At 42.0% G+C, this 23899-nt stretch overlaps 3 protein-coding genes across 3 annotated transcripts; 2 read left to right on the forward strand and 1 right to left on the reverse strand.

Moving 5' to 3' along the window:
• Window positions 1-6525: 6525 nt before the first annotated feature.
• LOC125727603 (transmembrane protein 221-like) lies at window positions 6526-11283 on the forward strand. Its single transcript, XM_049004444.1, has 3 exons — window positions 6526-7021; window positions 7830-7915; window positions 9988-11283. Exons 1-3 carry the CDS (start codon window positions 6723-6725, stop codon window positions 10506-10508), a joined length of 906 nt encoding a protein of 301 aa, XP_048860401.1. The 5' UTR covers window positions 6526-6722; the 3' UTR covers window positions 10509-11283.
• A 953-nt stretch (window positions 11284-12236) lies between these two features.
• On the forward strand, window positions 12237-17994 carry LOC125727610 (DNA-binding protein RFXANK-like). Its single transcript, XM_049004457.1, has 9 exons — window positions 12237-12376; window positions 12787-12979; window positions 13717-13830; window positions 14335-14400; window positions 15259-15359; window positions 16201-16326; window positions 16511-16577; window positions 16664-16744; window positions 17711-17994. The coding sequence occupies exons 2-9, from the start codon at window positions 12793-12795 to the stop codon at window positions 17761-17763; spliced, it is 795 nt and encodes a 264-aa protein (XP_048860414.1). The 5' UTR covers window positions 12237-12376; window positions 12787-12792; the 3' UTR covers window positions 17764-17994.
• Window positions 17995-18308: 314 nt separating this feature from the next.
• LOC125727611 (nuclear receptor 2C2-associated protein) lies at window positions 18309-20438 on the reverse strand. The gene is made up of 5 exons (XM_049004458.1): window positions 20296-20438; window positions 19996-20086; window positions 19757-19862; window positions 19455-19523; window positions 18309-18728 (listed from the first exon to the last, which is right to left on the reverse strand). The coding sequence occupies exons 1-5, from the start codon at window positions 20331-20333 to the stop codon at window positions 18610-18612; spliced, it is 423 nt and encodes a 140-aa protein (XP_048860415.1). The 5' UTR covers window positions 20334-20438; the 3' UTR covers window positions 18309-18609.
• Window positions 20439-23899: the final 3461 nt, after the last annotated feature.

Raw genomic sequence — 23899 nt, forward strand, 5'->3', positions numbered from 1 at the left:
ATCGGAACCTGGTAAATCCTATCTGTGTTCCTGCCATACCCCGAAGTTACAAAACACATACTGCATAGTCATGAGTACTACGAATGTCCAGCACTGTAAATTATTCTATAAATAATAATAATAATAATAATAATAATTGTTTTATCTGAGCATTGCTTTGTTTATGTACCTCCAGTAGATTTATTTGTAATCACAATGAAAAATTATTATTATTAAAACAATACTTTGCATGTGACACATTTTACGGATAGCTATGTTGTTTTAATGTGTGCCCCAAATTTACACTTAAGAGTCAGAAAAATGTAAAGTGGAGGGATTCTGAGGTGGGACAAAGTCTGGTGACAAAGCCACATTGTCTGATCGCGCTCAGTCATCTGTAACTTAAATCCTGTCCGTCTGCCCACAAACAGACTGGAAGTCTCCAACAGGACACCCACCAGTGCTACACCCCTAAGACCTGACCCCTGAGTGTAACCCCCCCCTCCTCCTTCATATCATCCCTTAGGAAGAGAATTAAAGTCCATTTCCAGTCACCCAGCTCCACGTCACGGTGATTAGATCGCCGGCTAAAGGCTGCTACCCTTATAAACATTTTGCTTCATACTGAGACAAACGCACGCATAATAAGACAGTCAGAATGATGCTGGATGATGGTCCGGCAATATTTGCATGTTAATATTCCATTTACTACAGATCTAATTCTACGCATTAACATTACATTGGCAACTCGGAAACTAAGTGGCGACGAGGAAATTGCTTTAAGAATAAAGTGCATTGTTTCGCTCTGTGCAGGAGGGTTCTGGATACGGTTCAGAATAAGGTCCGTTTTTTTTTGCCTTCCTGACACGGTTCACTTCTGCTTTTCACTGCATCGGCGGCTGACATTTTGGTGTATGTGGTGGGGCCACCTGACTCAGAAATAGCCCCTATGGTTAGCGTGCACGTATGAATACAGTTATTTGTTGCATCTCTGGCTTATCTCCTTCACAGCAGGCCTGAGAAAAACCAACACCTCCTCTGAGGCGCCAAGCCGCCCGGTGACAGCGCCGTGTGGTTTAAGGGCTCCAGCGGGTTACTTGAACCTCGGCCCTTTGTTTGTTGCCAGCATGACTGTAGTGATGCAGTTGTCATGCTAGGGTGAAGTACAGCCGTCATGACGAGTCGAACGGAGTCTTGTGTGATGGTGGTAAATAAGCAAAGCTAGGGGGTGCTTCTAATGGCCTCTACAGGTACTGATTGGATGACAAACTGGGCACGTACATTAAAACAGAATCTCGCCTCTTCGTTGCTACCGGCCAGCATTATTTTCCATCCTACCTACAGTCCATCGGCGGTAAAGATCGCTTATACCAGCAGAATACATATTGCTGCCCCAAAACATGCTCTAGTCTGAAAATCTACAGCAGGGAAGATCCTCATCCATCTCTCTTCCTTTACCTTAAAGACGTGTATGCCCACAAAACAGGTGTCACATCCTTAAATAGGCCGCCGATCCAAAAAAAAATGCTGAAATAAAGGATTTCACCATCCATTTTTCTAGACATTTTCCAGAAAACGAATTCTGCGGCAAAATTCGCAAAAGACATCGGAAGCTGGAAAAGTGTCATAAGAAATGCTAAGAAGTCGTGAGTTATAGTTATTTATTATGAAAGGAAACCACTGCAAACTACTTATTCTTTTTATGGCAGTGATGGCTTTACCAGTTACCTATTTGTAATTAATTTTACAGAAGAAATAAAAATAGCACTGCTTTTCTAAATAAAATTTGACGCAGTGTACAGCTGGGCTTTGATTCAGATAAAGTTACATTTATTGAATAGGACAGCCATAAATGTATCTGTTCGGTTTCTTTAAAAAATACAGCAAGATCAGAAGAAGGGTTACTATTTCACTACATGAGAATGTCACAGCTTAAAGAGGCGCGATTCCAAGCCTTATTGCAGAAACATACATTTCCTCTGTAGGTTTATGGAACTGAACTGTACTTTTAATAAACAAATGTTTGTCTTATTTCAGGCAGCAGAGAAGAGAATCGGATGCTGGTTAATCCTAGCTGTCTTCCTGCCATTTCCTGAAGTTACAAAACACATACTGAATAGTACAAATGTCCAGCACTGTAAATCCATCCATCCATTTTCCAAACTGCTTATCCTACTGGGTCACGGGGGAGCCTATCCCGGAAGCAGTGGGCACGAGGCAGGGAACAACCCAGAATGGCGGGGGTGGGCAGCCCATCGCAGGGCACACTCACACACCTATGGGCAATTTAGCACGGGGAAAACATGCGAACTCCACACACGTGACCCAGGCGGAGACTCGAACCCGGGTCTCAGAGGTGTGAGGCAACAGTGCTAACCACTGCACCACCATGCCGCCCCTGCACTGTAAATAACAAGTATAATACATTATAACAAAAGATCTATACGCTATTTGTGGTTAAAACTATCTGTTGTATTGTTATTATTATTTATTACTAATTTTTTTTTTATTTGACCACTGCTTTTCTTGAAAATGTACCTCCAGTATATTTAACCACCTGTATATTTGGAATGATGATAAAAAAATTATTTTAATTTTAGAATCGCGACTGTAATCTTTTTACAGATTACAATACTTTGGATGTGACACATTTTACAGATAAGTATTTTGTTTTAATGCATGTCCTGATCACAAATTTATAATTAAGAGTCAGAAAAATCTACATGGAGTGGAGGGATTCTGAAGTGGGCTATAGTCTGGTGACAAAGCCGCATTGTCTCGTCCATTATAAAGGCTGCTACCCTTATAAACATTTTGCTTCGTCCTTCAAAATACGTTCCCACTTCTAAATGACTTACTAACCTTGTAACCGAATCCCTTGTAAATCAGCCTTACATTTGGTACTTGAAACTTAACTAAGATGCAAGTGCCTTCACGCTGGGGGGTCATTTGCCATGCAGAAGCCTCACAGCAAGGATGCGACCAGCTGAACGGTTTGGCTAGCTAGAGACTGAGTATCACAGACAGGTTCATCACAACAAACATGCTATATTTGCACAAGTACATTGGAAATGCTTCTTTTCACTGAACCCATCTTGCTCTCAATAGCTTGGGGGTAAATATGGGGGGGCAGCCCAAGTGCTGGGGGGGGGGAGCACAGATATATGCCTATTCTGTTGAGGCCAGGTCTTGAACTAGCAATCTTCTGATCACAGGCATAGAAATTCAGCCCACTGAGCCTCTCACTGCCCCCAGGTAAATGGCTACTGGTCCTCCAGTCCCAGAACTGCACAAATCCAGGCCAAGCAAAGTCTAGCAAGCAGAGCTGTCTGGTTTGGCTTGGGTTGTATTAAGGAGAAGGACCATATGACGAATCTCATTAAGAACTAGAACTGTACCATGTACCTCACTGTCTATTACCCTTACTGCTGGGGGGTAAGTACAGAATCTATGCTAGCTTGTCTCTGTGGAGCCCGCCGAAGAGCTGCATCTTGTGTTGTGGTATCTGAAGTATGATGGTATCTAAGTCTCTTGGTGGGGGTTTGTTGCTGTGGGACATCAGGCTGGTGCTTGATGTCATTGCCAGCAGCAGTAACAAAGTACGATAGCGGCAACAAGGGCCTAGTCCCATACTGTAATAAGGGGTCAACGAGTCATAAAACGCCATGGGGTTAGTGCAGTGACGACGGGACCTACCAACTTCTGTCGGGCATTTTAAGCGTGGAAATTCAAGCTGGAATTAAACAGGTAAAAATAGGTGAATAATATAGCATTTCCATACAGGCTCAGGAATAGAAGCTTTGGGACTAAAATAAGTAAAGAACATTACCCAGCAACTTCTATATACAGGAGGAGGACAAAATAATGGAAACACCACATGAAAAAGTAATTTAACTCTGTAGCAACTAAATTGCATTTAGAAACAGTGACAAATGTGAATCGTATTAAGTTAAAAACCAATTAGCAGTATGTGGCAACTATAAATGGGGTCTGATAATTACCACTTTGATATGTAAGTTTTCAAGGCTGCAAGAGGCAAATAACAAAGTCCAAACAGCCACTGCCCCAACTGAAGGTGTTCCAACCATATAAACGGCTAAATTATTGAGTGTCCCAATGGGAACAGTCTCAGAAAACATGACAGCTTGTGTCACACATGAGTATCAGCAAAGAGGGCCAGCAGGCCCATGTCGAGGCTCAGTGTGAATAGACAGAACCGAACCAGCACCTCTGTGACCCAGTGTCAACAACAACTATGTTGGGAGTGCCACAAAGCTAAAATATATTTTACGAAGGGGTGTCCCTAACGATTTTGGGCCCCATAAAAGCACATTATACTGGTCCCCCAACACAGATCAATCAGATTATGTTCAAAATATCTGAGGGCCACATTCACTCAGGGGCCCCTGGAATTGTACTATCTTCCCCATGCTTTCCGGTGCCCCTGACTGCACGGCTGCCATTTTGGACCCTGCTCGTACCCAAGGCTAAAGGCGCGTAACGTTGCGTAAGGAACAGAAAACCTGAACCCCTGAGCAACGGAAAACAGATTAAAATGGTCTGATGAGTCATTTTTCAGTCTTTTTTCTATATACAGATGGGTTTATGTTTGGTGAAAGCCAAAATGATGATGTTTGATGAGGGCAGCCATCTTGTAGGAGTTATTAAGCATGATGAGTACTGTACGTGGTCATATAATGCCTAGGCAATTTTACCAGATGTACCCTATAGCACAGAAATTGTTCCCTCATAATGTTTCCATACACAAAGACGATTATGTCTTCAGGCAAGTTCGAGAGTGTTGTCATGAAGGCCTGGATAAAGTCAAACACCTTCTACGGCTTACGGAAACACCTGATCTAAACATCGCCGAACACGTATGGCCCTCGCAGACCTGGATTGCTTTCTGCTTGAAGTATGGTCCAATATTCCACAGCACCCTGCTCAGGACTGGAAACCAGTCCAGATTCAGGACGTGATGCAGCATTTCCACAGAGAACTGAAGCTGTTCTGTGGGCAAAAAGTGGCCCCACTCTTTATAAGCTCCTTGATGTTAATACATTTTGTTTTTGTGTTTCTCCTTCATATAATTGGATTACATATTTGTAAAATTTCAAAAAATATTTATAATGTTTCCTTTCCTGGTTACAGTTCACGTTTCAATATTTAATAGTGCGGTTAATAAATCTAAAACCATTTCTTTTTTTTCTTTTTTTAATCAACACCCTGCTTCACTGCACTTTTACCCAAACATGTTTTTCTACTTTCTTCCCATTTTCTGTCTAAGCATTGAATTAGTACTAAAGTTGGTAATAATTCGTATTAAAGTTCATTGTGTAAAACAGAATATTAATAGTAGTTCTGGTTTATTCTTTTGATTAAATTAACCATTTATCTGTTACCTAGTTCCCATTCCCAATTTCAAATGTTAATATAAACGAAATTATCGGCTTACTTTCTTTAAAATGTTTGTTGGATATTACTGCCTCCCAAAGACCATTAGAGAAATTGCAGTTTTTCCCATGATCACCTAACAGGAGAGCAACTACACAACAACAACAACAACAACAACAACAACAATAATAATAATAATAATAATAATAATAATAATTCGAGCTCTGTTTCATTGTCATAAATGACATGGGACTCACTTAGGATTCCTACAATACAGTATAAATACAAGGGTCTGCTGTCAGGGTTCCAGAAAGCGCGCTAATCACTGTGCCGATAACACGAGGTGTCACACAGACACACAACAGCTACAAAAACAATCACAAAAAAGCTACAAAAACAAAAACATTGGAGCTACAACGCTGCAGCAAACGCAGATTTGTCTGAACATTGAATCATATCTGCAGCCTGCCAAAAATGATCTGAAATGGACCACGTTCACCATGCAACTCTCAGCTTGGGAAAGAAGAATCTGTTTCCAAGGCAATAAATAAGTTAATTAGATTATATAAGGAAGGTATTTTAGTGCTGAGAAAAGAAATGTAACTGTCGGGGAATTGTGGGTAATTTCAGATAGATTGGGCATGTTGGCCTTTTGCCAACAATATGAAGCAGTGCAACCGGAGATGTAAATACTAGATCAAAATAAAGTATCAGTTTTCATGAAATCTACATAGATCGAATGAAATATATTATATATTCAAAACAACTTCTAATTTATTAGTGTTTTTGCTGAAGTCCTAACAATTGCTAGAAATAAGAAAGATTAGTTTGCTTCGAAAGAATAGGCATAAAGCAATGTTATTTATATGTGTTTACTGCATATTTCCTAAATTAAAAAGAACGGATTTTGGGATATAAAATAAACAAACTAAGTTAATAATAACACTAAATGTAGCCATTGGACGCAAAAAACACAATTAAACCTTATTTCATCTTATTTTATTCTTCAGCGCTATTGAAAATGGCTGGACATAGAAAACGTCAATGCATTGTGGAGGTGAATCCGACTGAAAAGTCCATTGTTGCTGGGAACTTCTAAACTATGGGATTTGAAATACATCACATGCTCAGTCCAAGCAGCAGCCTCGCGCTCCCTGGCATCCGCTGCGCTTAGCGTTTTTAAGGGACACGTGAATCCATTAAAGCATCTGAATGTTGTTAATGGTAAACCGTATTTCGACAGAAAAACAAATCGGTAAAGAGAGCTTTGCTGAAGTACAAATATTTATCATTTTAACAGAAAAAGTTCTTCGAAGGAGACTAGAAGAAACTTATCCCACCTCAGGAAAATGGCGTGTACCTACAGCGAGCGATCTCTAATCGTACTGGCATTTTTGGGGATTCTCTCTATAGTTATGTCCTTATTGTCAGTCATCCTGATTTTTCAACTGCAATCGCATTACGCGGGAATTAAGGATAATGCTGCACAGTCGTCGGTTTTTCCCACGGAAGTTTTGGCTGCGCTTATGCCGGTATCCGCGGTGCTCTCGGCCTTATCTCTGATGCTCAACCTCAGTTCTGTGGTGGTCTGCCTGCTTCACAGCTACTTCACTGCCGACATTTGCAGAGATGAGGAGAATACCGGCAGGTATTGTATGACCTAAGTTACTTTTTAACCGTAGCATATATTCCTCTACTAATAGTATTTTCATTGCATTTCGGACTACAGGACAATATAGTCTAGATATTTTATTTAAGACATAAAATACATTGCACTTATATATGAGTATGCAAATGTTATTAAGTTTTGTTTGTTTATTTATGGATAAAAACCACTGTTTTAAGATGCCCCCTGGAATAACTGTTTCAAGTTTTGCAACTTCGATTTTTAATCATAGATGTACGAGATCATGCAGAATGTTCGATTTTAAATGCTTTTAAAATGTGGATTATGCTGGTGCCCGTGCAGCCCTGCAGCCTGGATCCCCTCTCCCCGTCTAACCCGAGCCTCCCGCAGACAATGGCCTTTCTCATTAGGCTGGCAGCTCACGTCCGCTGCCTCTTTCTCACGCCGCTCCGAATTACAAACAGAGTCGAGGGCAGCGCGTCAGATGCGCCAAAGAATTTCATGCTCTTGCCTTCGAGTAATATTCACTTCGCAGAAGGTTGTTAAACAATTAGAAAAAATCACAGTGCAAGCAAAATGAAAATTTAAAAACAGTGTACAGCGCACTACTGGAATGCTAATTAATTAGAAATCATAGTTGGCGTGTTATTTCTTTTTATAGGCAACTTGAAAGAAATAATTTACACCTATTTGTAAATGGTCACTTGTGAAGGTGAAAGGCTTCGAAAAAGCCCCATATCTTCACAGGAGTACATTTTTCAAATATTTTGTGTTAGTTTTTCACTTATTTAATTGAAAGTGACAGGTTATTTTATCTCTCCGCACACAGAGCGGACTGGTTTCTGTTGGACAGCAGGGCCGTCCGGCATGTGGCCATTGGACTCTTTTGCCTCGGTGTCTCTGTATTCCTGGCAGGTAGGACAATCATTTGAACGTTACCATACGTACGAACACCATATAAAGCATATCGTATTTTTTTTTAAATATTTTTTTTCTACTTAGAAATTAAAATATTTGCAAATATAACCCTTAAAATAGTCGTAAAAAACTAATTCGGCTGCTGTTTCCACATCAAAACAACGAAGTAACTGAGAAAGTAATTGTTTGACCTCTAAATGCAGCTGGTTACAGCGACTGGATTTCACATTACTTAAGAGGCACCTTTGAGACACTAGTGGCTACGTGCTGGCCAGCCACCACATCCTTCTGAACTCAAAGCTCGGTGCAGTGTCACATTCTGCCTCTGAGGAACCGTCTGCCACAGAAATCGGGTGATGTCCACACCTACGCTCCGGCTCAGCGCTCTATAGCAAAGGGTTGTTTCCCACGACGAACCACTAGGGGGCGTCATTGAGTATCAGACATCGTAATTATAGCTAAGGAAAACTACTTGTATAAACTGAAACTGAAATAAGATGAATGAAAGAACTACAACAAAACGAAAACTATGAGTATTGCTTCAGAAACTAACTGAAATAAAATAAAAACTTAAAATACTTTCGGTTATAGGGTGACCACCTAACCCATGTCAGGAGAGACACGATGATCTACGACAGGGTTTGTAAACCACCATTTCAACCATTTCCATTAAAAGGACCCGGATTTCACTTTAGCACCGAGTTCTTGCTGTGTGCTGATTGGTCAGTCTCCTACAGTATAACCATGCATGTGTCACTAATGTTAATGTGAAACAGCTGGATGAGTTTTTCAATCAAGGAAACTAACCAGTAAAAGTACAAGCGAACCAAACAATTTGGCCGAGTTCAGGAGTAGTACTGACAAAAGTACAAAAGTAGTTTGTAAAACCTGAAGTAGTTCGCAGAGTCTTCCGTGACATGAATTAGGTGGTCACCTTATTCAGTTACCATTTTAAAATACTGTCTAGTTAAAATTCTCCTGAAGTATCTGCTGCCAGACGTCATCCCCACTCATGCAGCGTGATAAGATCTTCTGCTTGCAGGGACAAACTTTCTCAAAAGGTTCCTTCATAACACTGAGGAGTGTGTTTCCCATCTGCCCTGTGGCTGTGTGACGGTGTCACAACCGTTTTTTGTGCAGATCACACGATCGGTGATCTTGCATGCAAACACTGTTTCTGCTCATTTATCCACCTACCAACCATTTATAGAGCATTAAGTAGCAGGCAGTCTAGACAGCATGAGGTAGCAGAACAACTAATGTAGGATGTCAGTCTAATGTAGGACACATGCACACATACAGGGGTTCAGCCCTGGTACAGTTTTGTTCCCCCAAGGTACAAACAACAATAATATACCCCCAAATGTAAAAAAAAAAAATATTCCCCCGAGTCCGTTTCTGTACCTTAAAAGGCACATTTACCTACAGCTAGGGTACAATTGGGGGGGTACAGCTCCAGTGACAAGTAATTGTACCCTCAAAGGTACAAATTGGTACTTTTTTTCTGACCCTGTACAAGCAAGGATCCGAGAGCCGGGTCAGTCAGTCCATGGAGCAAAAGCCTTGCTCAAGGGCCCAACAGTGAAATTACTCTGTCAGCTATGAGATTTGAACCACCGACCTTCTGATGACGAGCCTGATCTGCAATTTAAAGATGGTGGCTCCTTTAACCATACTGTCAGAAAAGAGTACCAATTTGTACCTTTGCTTGTCACTGGGTCTGTACCCTCAAGGGTCTGCCAATTATACCCTATAGTTATAGGTAAATGTATCTTTTAAGGTATAGAAATGGATTCTGGGGAACATCCCAAGGTACAAATAACATTAATGCACCTCCAAAGGTACAAAACATGTTCCCCAGAGTCCATTTCTATACCTTATTTACCTATTTAAGATTACAGCCCCAGTGACAAGCAAAGGTACAATTTTTTTCTGACAATGCACATGTTCTTGGACCGAAACCGGAGCACGTGTGGGAAACCTAAACACGTGGCCAGCATGCAAAAGCCGTGCACTGTCATTATAAGGAGATCAGTTGATTTCAGCAGTTCGCTCCCTCCATCCCACAGCCATGTCCATCTACATGCTGCTGGTGTTCGAGATGGAGACGGGCATCGCCAGCGCCTGCGTCCTAGCATGTGGCATCCTGCTGCTGCTTGCCGCTGTGTCGCACTCCTTAGTGTGCGCGGCGAACACGGCCAGGCAGTACCACGGCGACCTCCCTGACACCATGTACCGGAACGAGCATGACGACACCCCCGGCATCCACGCCTCTGATGTCAACGTGGGAGGCGAACCCAAGCAGCACCGCCGCCGTCCCAGCCTCCAGCGCCAGCTCTCCTACCCGCCCTGCGCCGACCCCAAGCCACTCAAGCACCAGTACTCACCGTCCGGTATCGCCCAGAGCCGTGGCAGCGATAAAGAGGGCTACAGCAGCGCTGTGAGTGTTCCCAGGATGCACCGCACCCTGTCGGCCGAGTCCGGGCTGCTGCAGACCCAGTCCAAGCCCTGGAACGGAGTCAACAGCGAGATGAGGACTGTGCTAGCACGGAAGACAGGAGGTGCGGGCAAGGACTCCACTCTGGTGTGACCTGGGCCGACCCTGCAAGCGGCACATCCAGGAAACACGCCACGTCTGAGTTTCGTGTTGGCTGGCTAGGGCATCTTCAGTGACACTCTAACCGGTATTCCCTGAACTCTTGGAAGTTTGTTTACACCTGATGAAACTCCATTTCAACTCTACAACTGTTGGGCAACTAAATTCCTATCGACATACTCTAATCGCCTTGAGGTATACAGTTAATTGTCTGTCGAACAGGACGATTGGCAAACATTTCCAGTGAAGTTCTTCTTTTGGGATGTTACTGCGAGGCTCTTCTACTGCGAGTAGAAGTGAAAAATGCATAGAAGGATGATTCTTTTATTGTATTAAAGTGGCCGCGCATTTAACGAGCCAGACTACAAAGGTGTTTGTCAATAACTATTTCCAATAGTTGGAGAACACGATGTGTGTGCTGATTAAATCAGGGCCTGCCTCTTGCCTTATTTTGATATACTGTGGGAACAATAATTGTCGGAATGATTACACTTAAAAAGTAAGAAGTATTAATAATAGTGTTAAGGTTTTCCTTTTTCAGTAAAAATTGTTGTTCTGCTGTACTGAGCTCTGCTTTATTTTAATGTAAATCATGTAGATGAACTTGAAGGCACTATTTAAGTAGCAAAAAGTAAGTTCATAGTTAGCAGTTAAGGCTTTATGTGTTTTCAGTGTTGGTCTTGAGCTTTACAGACCAAGGGTGGTCTACATGAACGGCAATAAAACTATTCTATTACACAATGTGTAGATTACATAGTATAGTATATTACAGTGGTTACTATGTGTATTGTAAACCTGCTTCTTTAAAGACAATAAAATTGAAAATGTGGCACCAAAACTAGCAGAAAAGATACATTTTTAAACATCCCAAAAGATAAAGAGAGAGCCTTGTGTTTTGACATTTGAACTAGAGTTTTTTAAATTATGTAATACGTTTTGGACTTGGTTCACTAATAGTATTTTTATATTAACTCATTATGTTATACCTGAACGAATACTTTTTCTGCAATTGGTGGAGGTTTATGTTGCGCCATGATTAAATTATGAAGGGATGTATGCAGTTTATATCATTATACATGTTGCGCCAATAAGCAAATGGGTGATTTCAAAACATACCGATCAAAACAATTAACAGAAGTAAAATACCTGATGGAGCAAGAACAAAGACTTCCCGTGGATGCTGAAGGGGGCGACTGAAAACACCGCTTCTAATAGTCATTTTATAGTAATTATCCATCTGGCTGGTTATCCAACAGTACATAAACATTAAAACATACACTTCTTATATGGCTCGTTGCCACCGCTAATGTTGATATACTTCTGGTCACTTTTTCCCTGCATGAGTAACATTTAATCTCACTGGGCAATGCTTTCATTGTAGGCTATGTGGGACCAGAATATATATATATACACACATACATTTTTTTAACTGGAAATAGCAAAATAACTACTAAAGATACCTATGTGTTTTGGTTTGACCGGGCAAGCTTCATAAACCCCTGCAACAGCCTTTATTTTTCACTTAAAAGCGAGATGTCAAAAGTGGTGTTTGTGGCCCCGGTCCAGGGGGGCTTGCGTTATCTCATCTGATTTATTTGTGCGTTGTAATAAACAGCCAAAAACGTAAACGGTGACCATCAGCATGAGCAAATGCACACTTACACCGGGGCTTAAATGTAGCGCGATTGTGAATCGGTAAATAATCGTGTTCAAATGCATCATGGGATTCCTAGCTAAATTTATTTAGTTTCACTTTTGGTGAAAAATCAGGAAGTTAATGGCAGGAACCTACAATGATCGGAACTGCTGCAGTGAGTGCGCTGTCGCTGCTGCCGATCTTCGCCGACTTTCACGCCCCATAGGTAAAAAAATAAAATAGAATCTATAAAAATAAGTTAATCATTAACTTTGAACGCTATTTAGCATAGCATGCTAGCTCGGCTGCGTAGTTGGTTGTCGTAGCTGCGTGAAATGGCCAGGCAGTGCGCCCCAGAAGCTGGGAATTAAAAGGAGAAATTATATTTATAAATCATATTCGCCACGAGACTGATCGCATCCTTTTCGCACGGGCTAAAGATGTCTTAGGCATATATACCTGATGCACATGATTTAAATGTATGTGTGGGAACCATGCCGAAGTTAAATTATTTTTAAACTATCGTTTACCAATTTGGATGAATCGTTGTTTAGTCTCGGCTGCGATCGAGTGCATATACCATCCTTTTTGCTCGGCCACGGTTAGAAAATTCTGTAATCGGTTGCATGTTTTTAGGACGAAATGGAAAAGAGCAGCGGAGACCAGGAGTTTGCGCAGCCAGCATGCAGCGACCAGATCGCGCAGGATGCCAGCACAGAAACCTGTGATGAAACACTAGTACTGCACCTGTATCCCATCGAACCAGCAGATATCAGCAATGAAATAAACCTCGCTCATTCGTTGACCGGCGGATCGCCAATCAGCAATAGTGAGTAGTGCTATTTTTTACATGCACTTAATAACTGTCTTGTGTTGTAGCTCAAAGGCTATTTAAAATATTGTCTTCGAAGGTTTAATAACGTTTTACTGGGTTCCCATCAGTTCAATTATACAAGCTGTTATGAACATTTTGTCTCACGATCTGAATAAGTTCAGAATTAATTTTTTATTTCAGTGCAGTTACCAGCTAACAGGGAAAATTTGCAGAACTTCAGCCAACGTCATGTGAAGGTTCCCTCAAAATTGGCACAGAGTGTTCATACTATAACGTTAATATTTATGATTGTCAATGTCAGATCGGTAACATTATTACCTGAGTAACCCTTAAACGTAATTAATGTTGAAAAACATTTTTATACACTTTTTTGTATGTGTATATTGCTCAGGCGCCATCCAGCCTTGAACCCGTTACCTTTGACGTGTAAAGTGACCCGCTGCCTTACCATTTCCTTCATTTATTTCTACAGTTTTCCAAATTTTGTAGCTGTAGGTTTTATTCTCTGTACCTACATCATGCTTGCATCAGACCCTTGAGATCTGAACTTGTAACCTTTCCGTCAGTAATGTGAATGACATACATTCACTTAATAGTGTCATATAGAGGTTTTCTCACACCTGTTATTTGAGCCGATGTCACACAGGATTTGCTGTATCTGATACGCTTCTGTGAAACCTGTGACTTCTGTTTCCACCACAGGCTTTATAATCTCAATCCCCACTGAACAGGTTTAGCAGGCAGTTCTGAAACCCCGAAAGATGAGGGAGTGTTTAAACATTCGACCACCCTAACCAACAGACAGCGCGGGAATGAGATCACGGCACGGCCCGCGAATCTGGACAGTAAGAGGCAATAGCCTTCTCTTTAAGACAAGCCAGTACACTGTCAACTAGCTCACTGTGACACAATAGTATAATTTTACCTACAAAATTTATGTTTTTTTGTTCTATTCCTCATAGAATGTCATATTGCTTTCAATATACTTCTTATATATGCAATTTAGATACTTGTCTAATCGAGTTTAATTCTATTTAACGGTAATTATTTGGTCACTTGAAAGGCTCATTACACACCCTAAGCGGTTCATACACTGATTGAATCCCTTAATCGATTTAGCTAACATGAAAGTGCTGGACCTCATTCTGCTTAATTATTCAGACCATTTCAGTTGGCCTGATGTGGATTGCAATAGCTTTATTTTATCTGATGTCATCACGGCCTACATGCATTCAGAGCCTTTTGGTGCCGTATTGGATTCCATGGGCGGCTCCTTACATCACAGGCCCGTTGCTTGGTTTGTTCGCGTTCCACTTAACTTCGTCCCTCATGTCCCTGTCTCTCAACAGCTCTCTCAGTGCACCAGCTGGCGGCTCAGGGGGATCTCACACAGGTGGCAGGACACCTGAGCAAAGGTCAGCCCTGCAGCTTCTCCATCTGACAGCCGCTGGCGTCACGGCGATGGTCAGGCTGAGCGGCACTGAGCTCTGGCCGGCCGAGAGCGTCAGACTCCATGCAGCCAGGGAACACTGCAAATGCAGTTCAGCGCTCTTTCCAAAACTTCACAGTGGCTACATTTCGTTTAAAACTCGTCATCTGTTTTGTCTCTCCGTAACTAAGTTTACAGTGCATTGGTCATTCTTGTAACATATTTTAATAGCATTCATAATAGTATTTACAGAATGTTTGCAGTTTTTTAATAAGCACATATTTCAAACATTGTTAATACAGTAGCAGCTTCTTTAACCATTAGTAGTTATATCACATTTTTTAAGCTGTTTTTTCAGCATCAGAGAAAATTATGTGCACACGTGTGAATAATTAATACCCCTTGGGTACAGGATGAATTTTATCTGTGTGTCTGTATTCATTTTTCAGTTGTGGTTTTCACTTTGTGGTGTTGAATCCTGCCTGTAGCCTTGTAACGCATCGTACGACATTTCCTTCCGAGTCCTCACAGCTGTCTGACCGCTGCAGCATCGCATTCCCTCATAAATCCAAGTAACGTTACATGCAGTTTAGGACACCGCTTGTGTATTTAATGCTCTGCCACTGACAGATGAACAAGAATGCTGCAGCGAAGCATTTTTTTTGGGAGGGGGGGGGCATGAAACTATAAATTGGCCAACGAAATGAAAGTGAAACGTGGAAAGCTGTTTCTCAAGCTACCTGCCAATGAATTTTGGATTGTCAAACACACAAATGTGTGACTGCTCTGATTTGGATGGCTAGGGATGGACGGTGATTGGTCGTGTTGAATTTGACACTGACAGACAGCTCCCTGGTGAACAGTCCGGATGAGCGGGGCTTCACACCACTCATGTGGGCCGCAGCATTTGGTGAGATCGCCGTGGTGGACTTTCTTCTAGAGAAGGTAAGTCCTTATCCTGCACTGTGCCCAGTATCACCAGTTCATGTGTACCAGGTTCACATCCTGCCCTAGCTGTGTCCGTGTGATGTTTGTGTGTTTTTCTGGCATTCCATTGGGTACTCCAGGTTCCCCCCCCCCCAGTCCGAAGGTGTAAGTACGTGCTAGTAGGAAAGTCCTACTTCCCACATGCGAAGTCAGAATTAGGAGATCATATTCAAGTGCTTTGTTGTTGGCGGATGCTAATTTTTTGTAATCTGTTTCCTGGGAAAATCCTATTTTGATTGAATGCACATGCCGCACGAGGAAATAGATGCAACAAAACACAGACGTAAAGCTGATAATTTTGCACCGCGCTAGCAGTCGCATTTGCTGTGCAAACAATGATAAATAGCATTGTTGTATATCAACCAAAGCGTATACAGATTACAGAAGTGCACATGCAACAGCTAACGACGTTGTATTGCAAAACATAGACAATTGTGTACCATCCATAACTGAAAGGGTCCTCTTTTCCGCCATCTTGAAAGGTCGTCCCAACTAAGGAACCTGGATACCAAAGTTATTTTGTGAATTGAGGAGACATTCAAGCGCAACTGCCAAGCAGCAGCTCATATTTACCGTAATTCCTTTAGCATGTGAAGGCTGCAGTATTTATGACATGACACCTCTACATTTTCCATAGTGTGCGAGTCTGTGCCCTGTGATGGACTAGTACCATATGCTGCCTGGGATAGACTGCAGGCCCACCAAGACTGTACTGGATAAGCAGAAAGTAGATGGATAGATCCCGAAATTGTGCTTTCCCTCTGAAAAACACTGCGACGTGTGCGGTTTTGTTCACCAGGGAGCTGATCCCAAAACACTTGCGTGGGAGCGGGAGAGTGCCCTGTCTCTGGCCAGTTCCGGAGGCTACGCCGACATCGTGGACCTCCTGCTGAAACACGGAGTCGACATCGACACTTATGATTGGGTAGGTCTGTCCATTCTGGGTACAGTAATAATTAAAAAAAAATTAAGAACGTGATTGGTCAGCAGTTCCCTCTTTAGAAATCGTAGTATTTTGTGTTATCCTTATATGGTCATAAGCCACAAAAATAGCAGCATGCTCAGCATGTGCTGGTAACACACATGTATACGTCCACAATACATTGCAGAATGGCGGCACTCCCCTCCTCTATGCAGTACGGGGGAACCACGTGAAGTGTGTGAGCACCCTCCTTGGTGAGTGGCTCCATCTTCCTTGAGGATCTCTACGGTCTAGCCCTGCTTGGTGGCACCTCCTGATAGAGAATGTGGTCTCCCCCCAGCTGGCGGCGCTGACCTGACCGTCGAGGCGGATTCAGGCTACAGCCCCATGGACCTCGCCGTAGCCCTCGGCCACAAAAAGGGTACAGAGCCGGCCTTTCTCCACGTAGAAGTGCATTAATGACCAGGTCCTTAAGTGAATTGGTCGATAAGCGAGGAGTCGCCCCTTACTGATATTTCAAGGTCACTGTACTGGTAGTGGGTTTGTGTCTCTAGATATTTTTTTCATGCCATCTTCACGCCATCTATAACATCTTTATATTTATATTTTACAAGACTCAGGAGATCCCTTATCTAGCATAGCAAAGTTAGAACAAGCTGGTCGATAGGCGTTAACGTGAATCAACAGAATTGCGTATAAATGATATGCTAAGATATATAGGCGTGTGTCGTGAATTAGCATCGGTGCAATCCAATGAATCCAATTAGCATCTTTGAGCACATTACCGAACTGAAACAGCGCATAGAAAGTCAGCCATTTGTACATATTAACTAATATACAAAACAGTTATAAAAAAAAATAATAACTTACAGCCATTGCTCTCGAAGACGTAGGAAAAGTACAAGACAGGAAAACTTTAACCTTGCACATGTATGTGCTTTGCGTGTTACTGGAGGTTCCCTATCCAACAATACAAAGCATTGGCATCAAACTAAAGGCAACGTTTCGAAATAAAAGTCGATCGCAAGCCCCAGTGTAAACTGATATGGCCTATCAAAATAATGGACAGTTACTGCAAATAATATACAACCTTTCTACGCTGCCACAAATACATCAGAGACCAGAACAAACACAATAGAATAGAATGTTTCCACAAAGTTCTTGTACAGTGAACTAACCGACCAGCTTGTCACAGAAATTAATTGCTGCTTTTCCATTTAAAAAGACAAGCTTGCATGTCAGTAGATCATGCCTTATAATAGAGACTCCATAAAGGTAACGGGCGTTTTACGAAAATGTTATGTGCAGATGATGTCTGTAACAATACAAATGAGTGCTTTCTCAGCGTATACGATGGGTACAAACAGTTGGTGCTTTGTGGTTACAGTCCAAAGGGTGATCGAGGATCACATCCTGGCACTGCTGAAGCAGAAAGCGTGACAACAGGAAGCTGCTTCGTCATAGGCGAGGAACGACTCGGAAGAGAGGGGTCTGCAAGGCGCTTGGCCACCACCATCCGACACGGGGGCAGTCTGCTGGCAGACTGCGGGGATTCCGTAAACAGCAGTTGTAGTCCATCAGTCCTCAGTAATCATGCATGGATGTGTCTGGCCGGTCAGATGCGAGCACATATGACTTATTTTATCTTGGCATTAAAGTGTCAGCTCTGTACACTATGGCCCATTGTGTTTGAATTGAGAGATCAGTGGTCATCGTTGACATACCACAGCACGCAACAACGAAATGTGTCCTCTGCCTTTAACCCATATGTGACATCGTGACATAGCAGGGGGCAGCTAATTCAGCACCTGGGGAGCAGTGTTTGGGGGGGGGGGCGTACCTTGCTCAGGGTACCTCGGTGGTTCCTTGCTGGTCGGGAATTCAAATCTGCAATTCTTTGATTACAAGTGCACTTCCCTAACCCTAAGACACAATGGACAGGGTCTATTCTTGTAAATAATCAACATTCATAATTACAAAAAATATTACATACCTCATTTTGGTTTATTTCACGTTGTTGTTTTTTTAAATCACATACAAAAATTAAATTTCCAAAAGACCATACAACGGTACCAAGGCGCATACTGTGAAGTGTAATTTAATGTTCAGTATGAGTGAGCATGTTCTCTAGTCAGCCAATACAAAACATCTCTTTCAGCAAAACCATGCAGCCAATCTCACATCCGGTTACTTTTATTTCAGCAGTCCTGAGGTCTCCCGCTCTCGTGTTCCAGTGCAAACAGGCCCTGCGCCCTTCACTCTATTCTGATCTCATGGAAACAGTTATCAGGCCCGTTCTCCCAGCACATCCAAGGAGTAAACAATTATTCTTCCAAAAAAGTCTGTACTGTTCTCAAACACTATTTTTAACCTCTGCACTGAGGGGGTTTCTCCAATGGGAAAGCTGTGGGTGTGCAGTCAAGGGTAAAAAAAAACATAGTAAAGTCTGACTTATGGGGTAGTAGCAGTTTGTGAATGGAGCATGTTAAATGGCTGTTTCTAGGGCCTGGTCGTAGTTCCTGTGGTGAAGTAGAGGCAGAGCACAGTGTGGATAAAATCACCATAGTTATTGCAAAAAGGTTCTGGTTTAGCTTGTAAATGTAGCCTGGGCTTTCCAATTCCTGGTATGAATTTAGTTCATTGCAACCATAACAGAAGATTTTATTGTATATATTCAAAATGTGGAGAAGCCATCCATCCATCCACTAACCGCTTATCCTATTCAGGGTGGGGGTGGGGTCCGGAACCTATAGGCACAAAGCTGGGATAAACCCAGGATGGCGTGCCAACGCATCACAGGGCACATACACACCTACAAGCAATCTGGCAACTTCAGTTAATCTCAGCATGTTTTTGAACTGTGGGGAGAAACCAGAGTACCTGGAGGAAACCCCACCCCCCAAAAGACACACGGAGATCATGCAAACTCCACATACGGGCCCATAGCAGAGACTCGATCCCTTGTCGCAGAGGTGTGAGGCAGCAGTGCTAACCACTTTGCCATGTTTGCAAAATAGAATTTATATTCTGAACACCCAAATGCACATCTCATAATGACTATGTGGTAGGTGTACCTCTTCCACACACTGATAATATGCCAGGTACACATACACTATAACGTTTAAAGGATATCTGGACGTTGTTGTTGTCCTCAGGGTAAAAAACCGTAAGGTTTGCAAATGCTTCATCTTTTAGACTACCTGAAACGAGAAGCTTATAAAAGTTTACAAAAATGATCCACGTCACTTTTTGCCACAATATAATGTCAAAATGAAACGCATATTGTGTGATCAGATCAAGGGAATCGCTCAGTTAGTTTTCAATTATCTTGTTAATCAACAGCAGTTGTACGGTTTAGGGAAATCGCGTTGATTGTGGGAAAACAGATTTGTTAATGCATTGCCTGGATTATTTTAAGCGCACGTGCATTTACCTTCCAATCGACATGTTTTCCCTGCAAACCCACCCTGAAACTGCACATTCACTGTGGATATTTTGACTGGCCCTGGAAAGTCCAGAAGCACCCACTGAAGGTCTCCCTAAACCAAATTAAAACAAAAGCTCTTCAATTGCATTAAAGAAAAACAAAGTGCTCCCATGGACCAGCAAAAAGCACACTAACACTTCGTCTTCCAAAATGAACAGCATTTTGATTAGCTTACTGTATTGTACCTGGTCAGAATTCCAACACGTCTCTTCATTGCAGTCAAACATATGATGCTTTCCAAATTGTTTGACGTCCCTGTTCAGAACTGAACTCACCCTAATAAATATAAAAAAACAACGCCGACAGCCGTGAGGAAATTCAAAGCACTGTTTGGGGTACCAGGCAGTATCCAGTATGCCTGTCTTGAAGCGTATTACAGTTAACGAAACGAACAAAACGAAAGAACGTTGTATGAAAACGTGTCTTTAACTTCACGGTTAAATATGAAGAGTATTTGACTTTCAACTAAAGTGCCGCTTTCCTACCTGGTTACCGTCCCTTTGCAAATCAATGAGGTTGCCATCTTCGTGTTTCTAAGGCCATATTACCGTATTCAGAAACGCATCATTTTTACGACAGTGCTGGAATCGCACTGTCTGTGCTCAACTACCTCGAATAACAGTAAACAATAGGGGAGAGCAGACTTAAAGAAATATTTAAAAATTAATTGTATTTAACACCTAAGCAAGTTTATTTAAGTTTAATAAGGTTGGTTATTATTACTATTATCTCACATACATTGTTGACGAAACTATAAAAAACAGTTGGCTATGTAATTTTTTATCACCCATAGGTGGCAGTGTCACACTACTTTAAAATCCTTTGACGTTTATATTAAGAATGAAATTCAAAAATAGCATGTCCATTTGTTTGGAGTTAACCAGAGAAATGTGAAGGTGGTCGAACTTTTTAGCTGATACATTTACTTTTCCTTAAATTACAGCGGCACAATGGATCGCGGTCACCTTTACATCCGATTCCAGTATTACGTCGGTCCTTTGTATGCAATTAAACGAAGAATAGCCAGCATTTTCTTAATCAAGTCACACTGTCTTCAAATTACAGGGATCTATTCAACGTTAACGAATGCTAAAAAATAGTGCAACGCTTCTTGGGTGACAATTAGTCTGAATAAGTGCTGACTGGCGATAAGTTTTATCTAATTGCTTTGCTGATTTACGAAGGGAATCCTGCGACATAAAAGCTATGCAAAAGAGCTGTACCGGAGTGGTGGAATCATTGAAATACCAAACTACCACATAGACAGTCACATTAACATCTGTAATTAAACAATGGAGTTGCGTTGTTTTCCTGAATTAATTAATTCGAAGTACATTGACCCTTAAATCCTTACTCATCTCAATCCCATGCACTGTCCATTTAATCAATATCAATTCCTGTAATGTAGGCCTATGTGGTAAAGGTAATTGGCTCCAGGAATAACAAAGAAGTAACCTGACTTAGAACTGCATCTTTAGGATCAACAGAGGCCGTGTAAAACGATTGTGGTATGATGTGCGCTCATAAGGAATTCTTGGGTTTTTAAATGTGTTTTCGCAGCATAATAAATATTTTCTCGTTTCCCAACTCAACAATTTCAGTACGTTTCTTTCATCTATTCTTTTTCCCTGGGACAGTGAATATGACAGTACCTTTTGTGTGATTTATTGCGGCAATCAGTGAAACTCCATAGACCAGCTATGTAAAACAGAGTCTCCATAGTATAGTCAGCACACGCTGTGCAGAAAGTTTATTTCTTTCTCAAATGTGGGGGAGATACGATGGAGGGTCTGGCCATTTTTTACTGGGTGTCTTTATTGATCTGTTTCTTAACAGGCTGTCTTTACATCTCTGGGACGTGTGGAGAACAAAGGAGCTTGAAGTTTTGGGGCTGACCTCTGTTTTTTGCTTCCCAGGATTTATGAGCAAATGTCATCCACTGTTGGAAGAGGGCTGAAGGGGGGAAGTCTTTGTTTTGCGATCGTTTTGGCGCACTGCTGAGAAATGGCAAAGCTCCAACTGAGGTCCGGTCACGGTGTGTGACCTTCTCTAGGTAATCAATAAGCCCGAATTACGAAACCTGATGGAAGTGAGCTCTTGTGAAAATTGCCGGTAGAGTCACAGGGTTGGCGGGTCGGCTGAGGGCGGATCCATCAGCCAAGTCACCCAACGTTTCTATAATGTGACAGGCAACAACTGCAGCTTTGTGATTTGGATTGTTTGGGAGGGTGGAGATTAATTGTCCGTCACTGGTGCCCCCCCCCCCAAACCCTGGAGATGCGGTGCATTAAGCTGATCTGACAAAAGGAGAGAAGGAAGGGAGGAAAACGATAGAGTGAGAGATTGCATGAGATTTTCTGCTATTTATTGGCTGAAGGGAAGTAAATAAGCTGTTCCTTGCAGAGCAGTTTGAACCATTCAAGGTTTACGAGCTGAGGGCAGATTGTGCCGATGAGGTGGGATGAGGTTTGTTCTTGGAAGGCAAGTTAGTAAGATCTGTCTTGCCAAGACCACAAGTCAAAGTCTTTATTTGTCAATGCTGCCACATGTACAGGACATACAGAGGATTGAAATTGTGTTTGCATCACACCCAAATGTGACAAATGTGATCTTTGCATATTTGGTATTGAGAAACAACCTAGATCTGCTGTTTCCACGTCTAAAAGACAAGCAAACTCACCGAATGTGCATAACACGTCCTTCCAGCTTAAACGGAAGGTTTGTGTTTGTGAGCAGAATGTTTTTCGGGCTTCTAAACACTGTCGACCAGGAACAATAGGTCGTTACAGACCCATTACCCTCAAATCCCCTAATTGAGTTTGAGGTTTTAAATTCTCTCAACCACTTTGATGGGAAATCACTTGATATACAACATTTTAAAGATCCTTAAAAATTCCCCCAGTGTATTCATGGAGGTGTTTTTGTAAGAAGTAGATGGTCAAATGATCCACAGATAGCGGTAACCTTGGTAAGCTGATTGCTTTCAGCAACATTTGGTGTGCCTCGCACCGCCTGCAATATAAACAAATGCAGAGACTCTGCCAAACATGGGCACAAAAAAGACACATCTGTTTGCCCAGGACCAATTAGCTTAGTGCCTGAGCTGTTGCCGTGCCACTCATTTATGTTAGAACCCGAATCTCCTCCGCTGGTTCTTCTGAACTTCTTAATTAAATCATTAAGGAGCAGAGCATTTGCAAAATATGCCCGGCTGCCTTCATTACAAAGGGCAATCATTTGTAATTTGTTCACTTACATCTGCAAACACTGGATCTCACTCATTGTCTGTGTGTGACTTTGTGTGTGTGTGTGTGTGCTTGTAGAGGGTGTGTGGCTGGCCATTATTCTCCCTGGCTCACCATTTAGATGAAAATGCACTTGGATCCTTTGTGAAAGCTGCTGAAGGAGTAAAAAAAAGATGGAGGACAGAGTGAGAGGCATTTTATTCCATTATAATTATAAACCATTGATGCCATTACAATACTTAAGATATAAAACGCTCTGCTGCGTTTTGCAGGTTATAAGGAGATTTGTAAAGCTTGTAACTGCACCTTGAATTTAACATGCTGATATTTATTTAGATTTCATCAAACAAGAAGGGATTGGAATATAGACGGTCATTTTAGATTATTTAGAAGTATTCAGAAAAACCCATCCGTCTCACATGCACCTTTCCAGTACATAGTCACAGGGGACAATAGTCTATCCCAAACAGCAGAAGGCAGGTAACGCCTGGGGTAGGAATAGGAAAAAAATAATCCTTTATTTTTAAAGCTTCCCCTCTTGGACTGGCCAGTGCACCCATGCTGAGATGTTGCGAATGCTGTTTCCTTAGCATTTGTGCTATTGGTCTTCCTGTGTCTTCAGCTGGCCTCCTCATTGGCTGCCAGAACACTAGAAAAGAAAACAGACAATAGCAATGCAGGCAAATAAAAGAAAAGGCAATAGCAACAAATGTGGCATGGATCGTCAACACTGCATCTTTCCTCTTTGTCTGCTGATCTTGGAGAATTCTTCTAGCCTCTGTCCAATCAAATGCAGCCGGCGAGTCCACTGAAAATGTAGGCTGTGATGTCTAATAGGGATACA

The sequence above is a fragment of the Brienomyrus brachyistius genome, unplaced genomic scaffold (assembly GCF_023856365.1).
Source record: "Brienomyrus brachyistius isolate T26 unplaced genomic scaffold, BBRACH_0.4 scaffold104, whole genome shotgun sequence".
NCBI classification, from domain to species: Eukaryota; Metazoa; Chordata; class Actinopteri; order Osteoglossiformes; family Mormyridae; genus Brienomyrus; species Brienomyrus brachyistius.

Coding starts and splice junctions, on each gene's coding strand:
- LOC125727603 (XM_049004444.1), top strand. CDS start 6,723: ATGGCGTGTACCTACAGCGAGCGATCTCTAATCGTACTGGCATTTTTG. Junction 7,022..7,829: donor GATGAGGAGAATACCGGCAG/GTATTGTATGAC, acceptor CTCCGCACACAG/AGCGGACTGGTTTCTGTTGG. Junction 7,916..9,987: donor TGTCTCTGTATTCCTGGCAG/GTAGGACAATCA, acceptor TCCATCCCACAG/CCATGTCCATCTACATGCTG.
- LOC125727610 (XM_049004457.1), top strand. CDS start 12,793: ATGGAAAAGAGCAGCGGAGACCAGGAGTTTGCGCAGCCAGCATGCAGC. Junction 15,360..16,200: donor TGGACTTTCTTCTAGAGAAG/GTAAGTCCTTAT, acceptor TTTGTTCACCAG/GGAGCTGATCCCAAAACACT. Junction 16,745..17,710: donor AGCCCTCGGCCACAAAAAGG/GTACAGAGCCGG, acceptor TTGTGGTTACAG/TCCAAAGGGTGATCGAGGAT.
- LOC125727611 (XM_049004458.1), bottom strand. CDS start 20,333: ATGGCAACCTCATTGATTTGCAAAGGGACGGTAACCAG. Junction 20,087..20,295: donor TGCAAAGGGACGGTAACCAG/GTAGGAAAGCGG, acceptor TATATTTATTAG/GGTGAGTTCAGTTCTGAACA. Junction 19,524..19,756: donor GAAAACATGTCGATTGGAAG/GTAAATGCACGT, acceptor TTCTCGTTTCAG/GTAGTCTAAAAGATGAAGCA.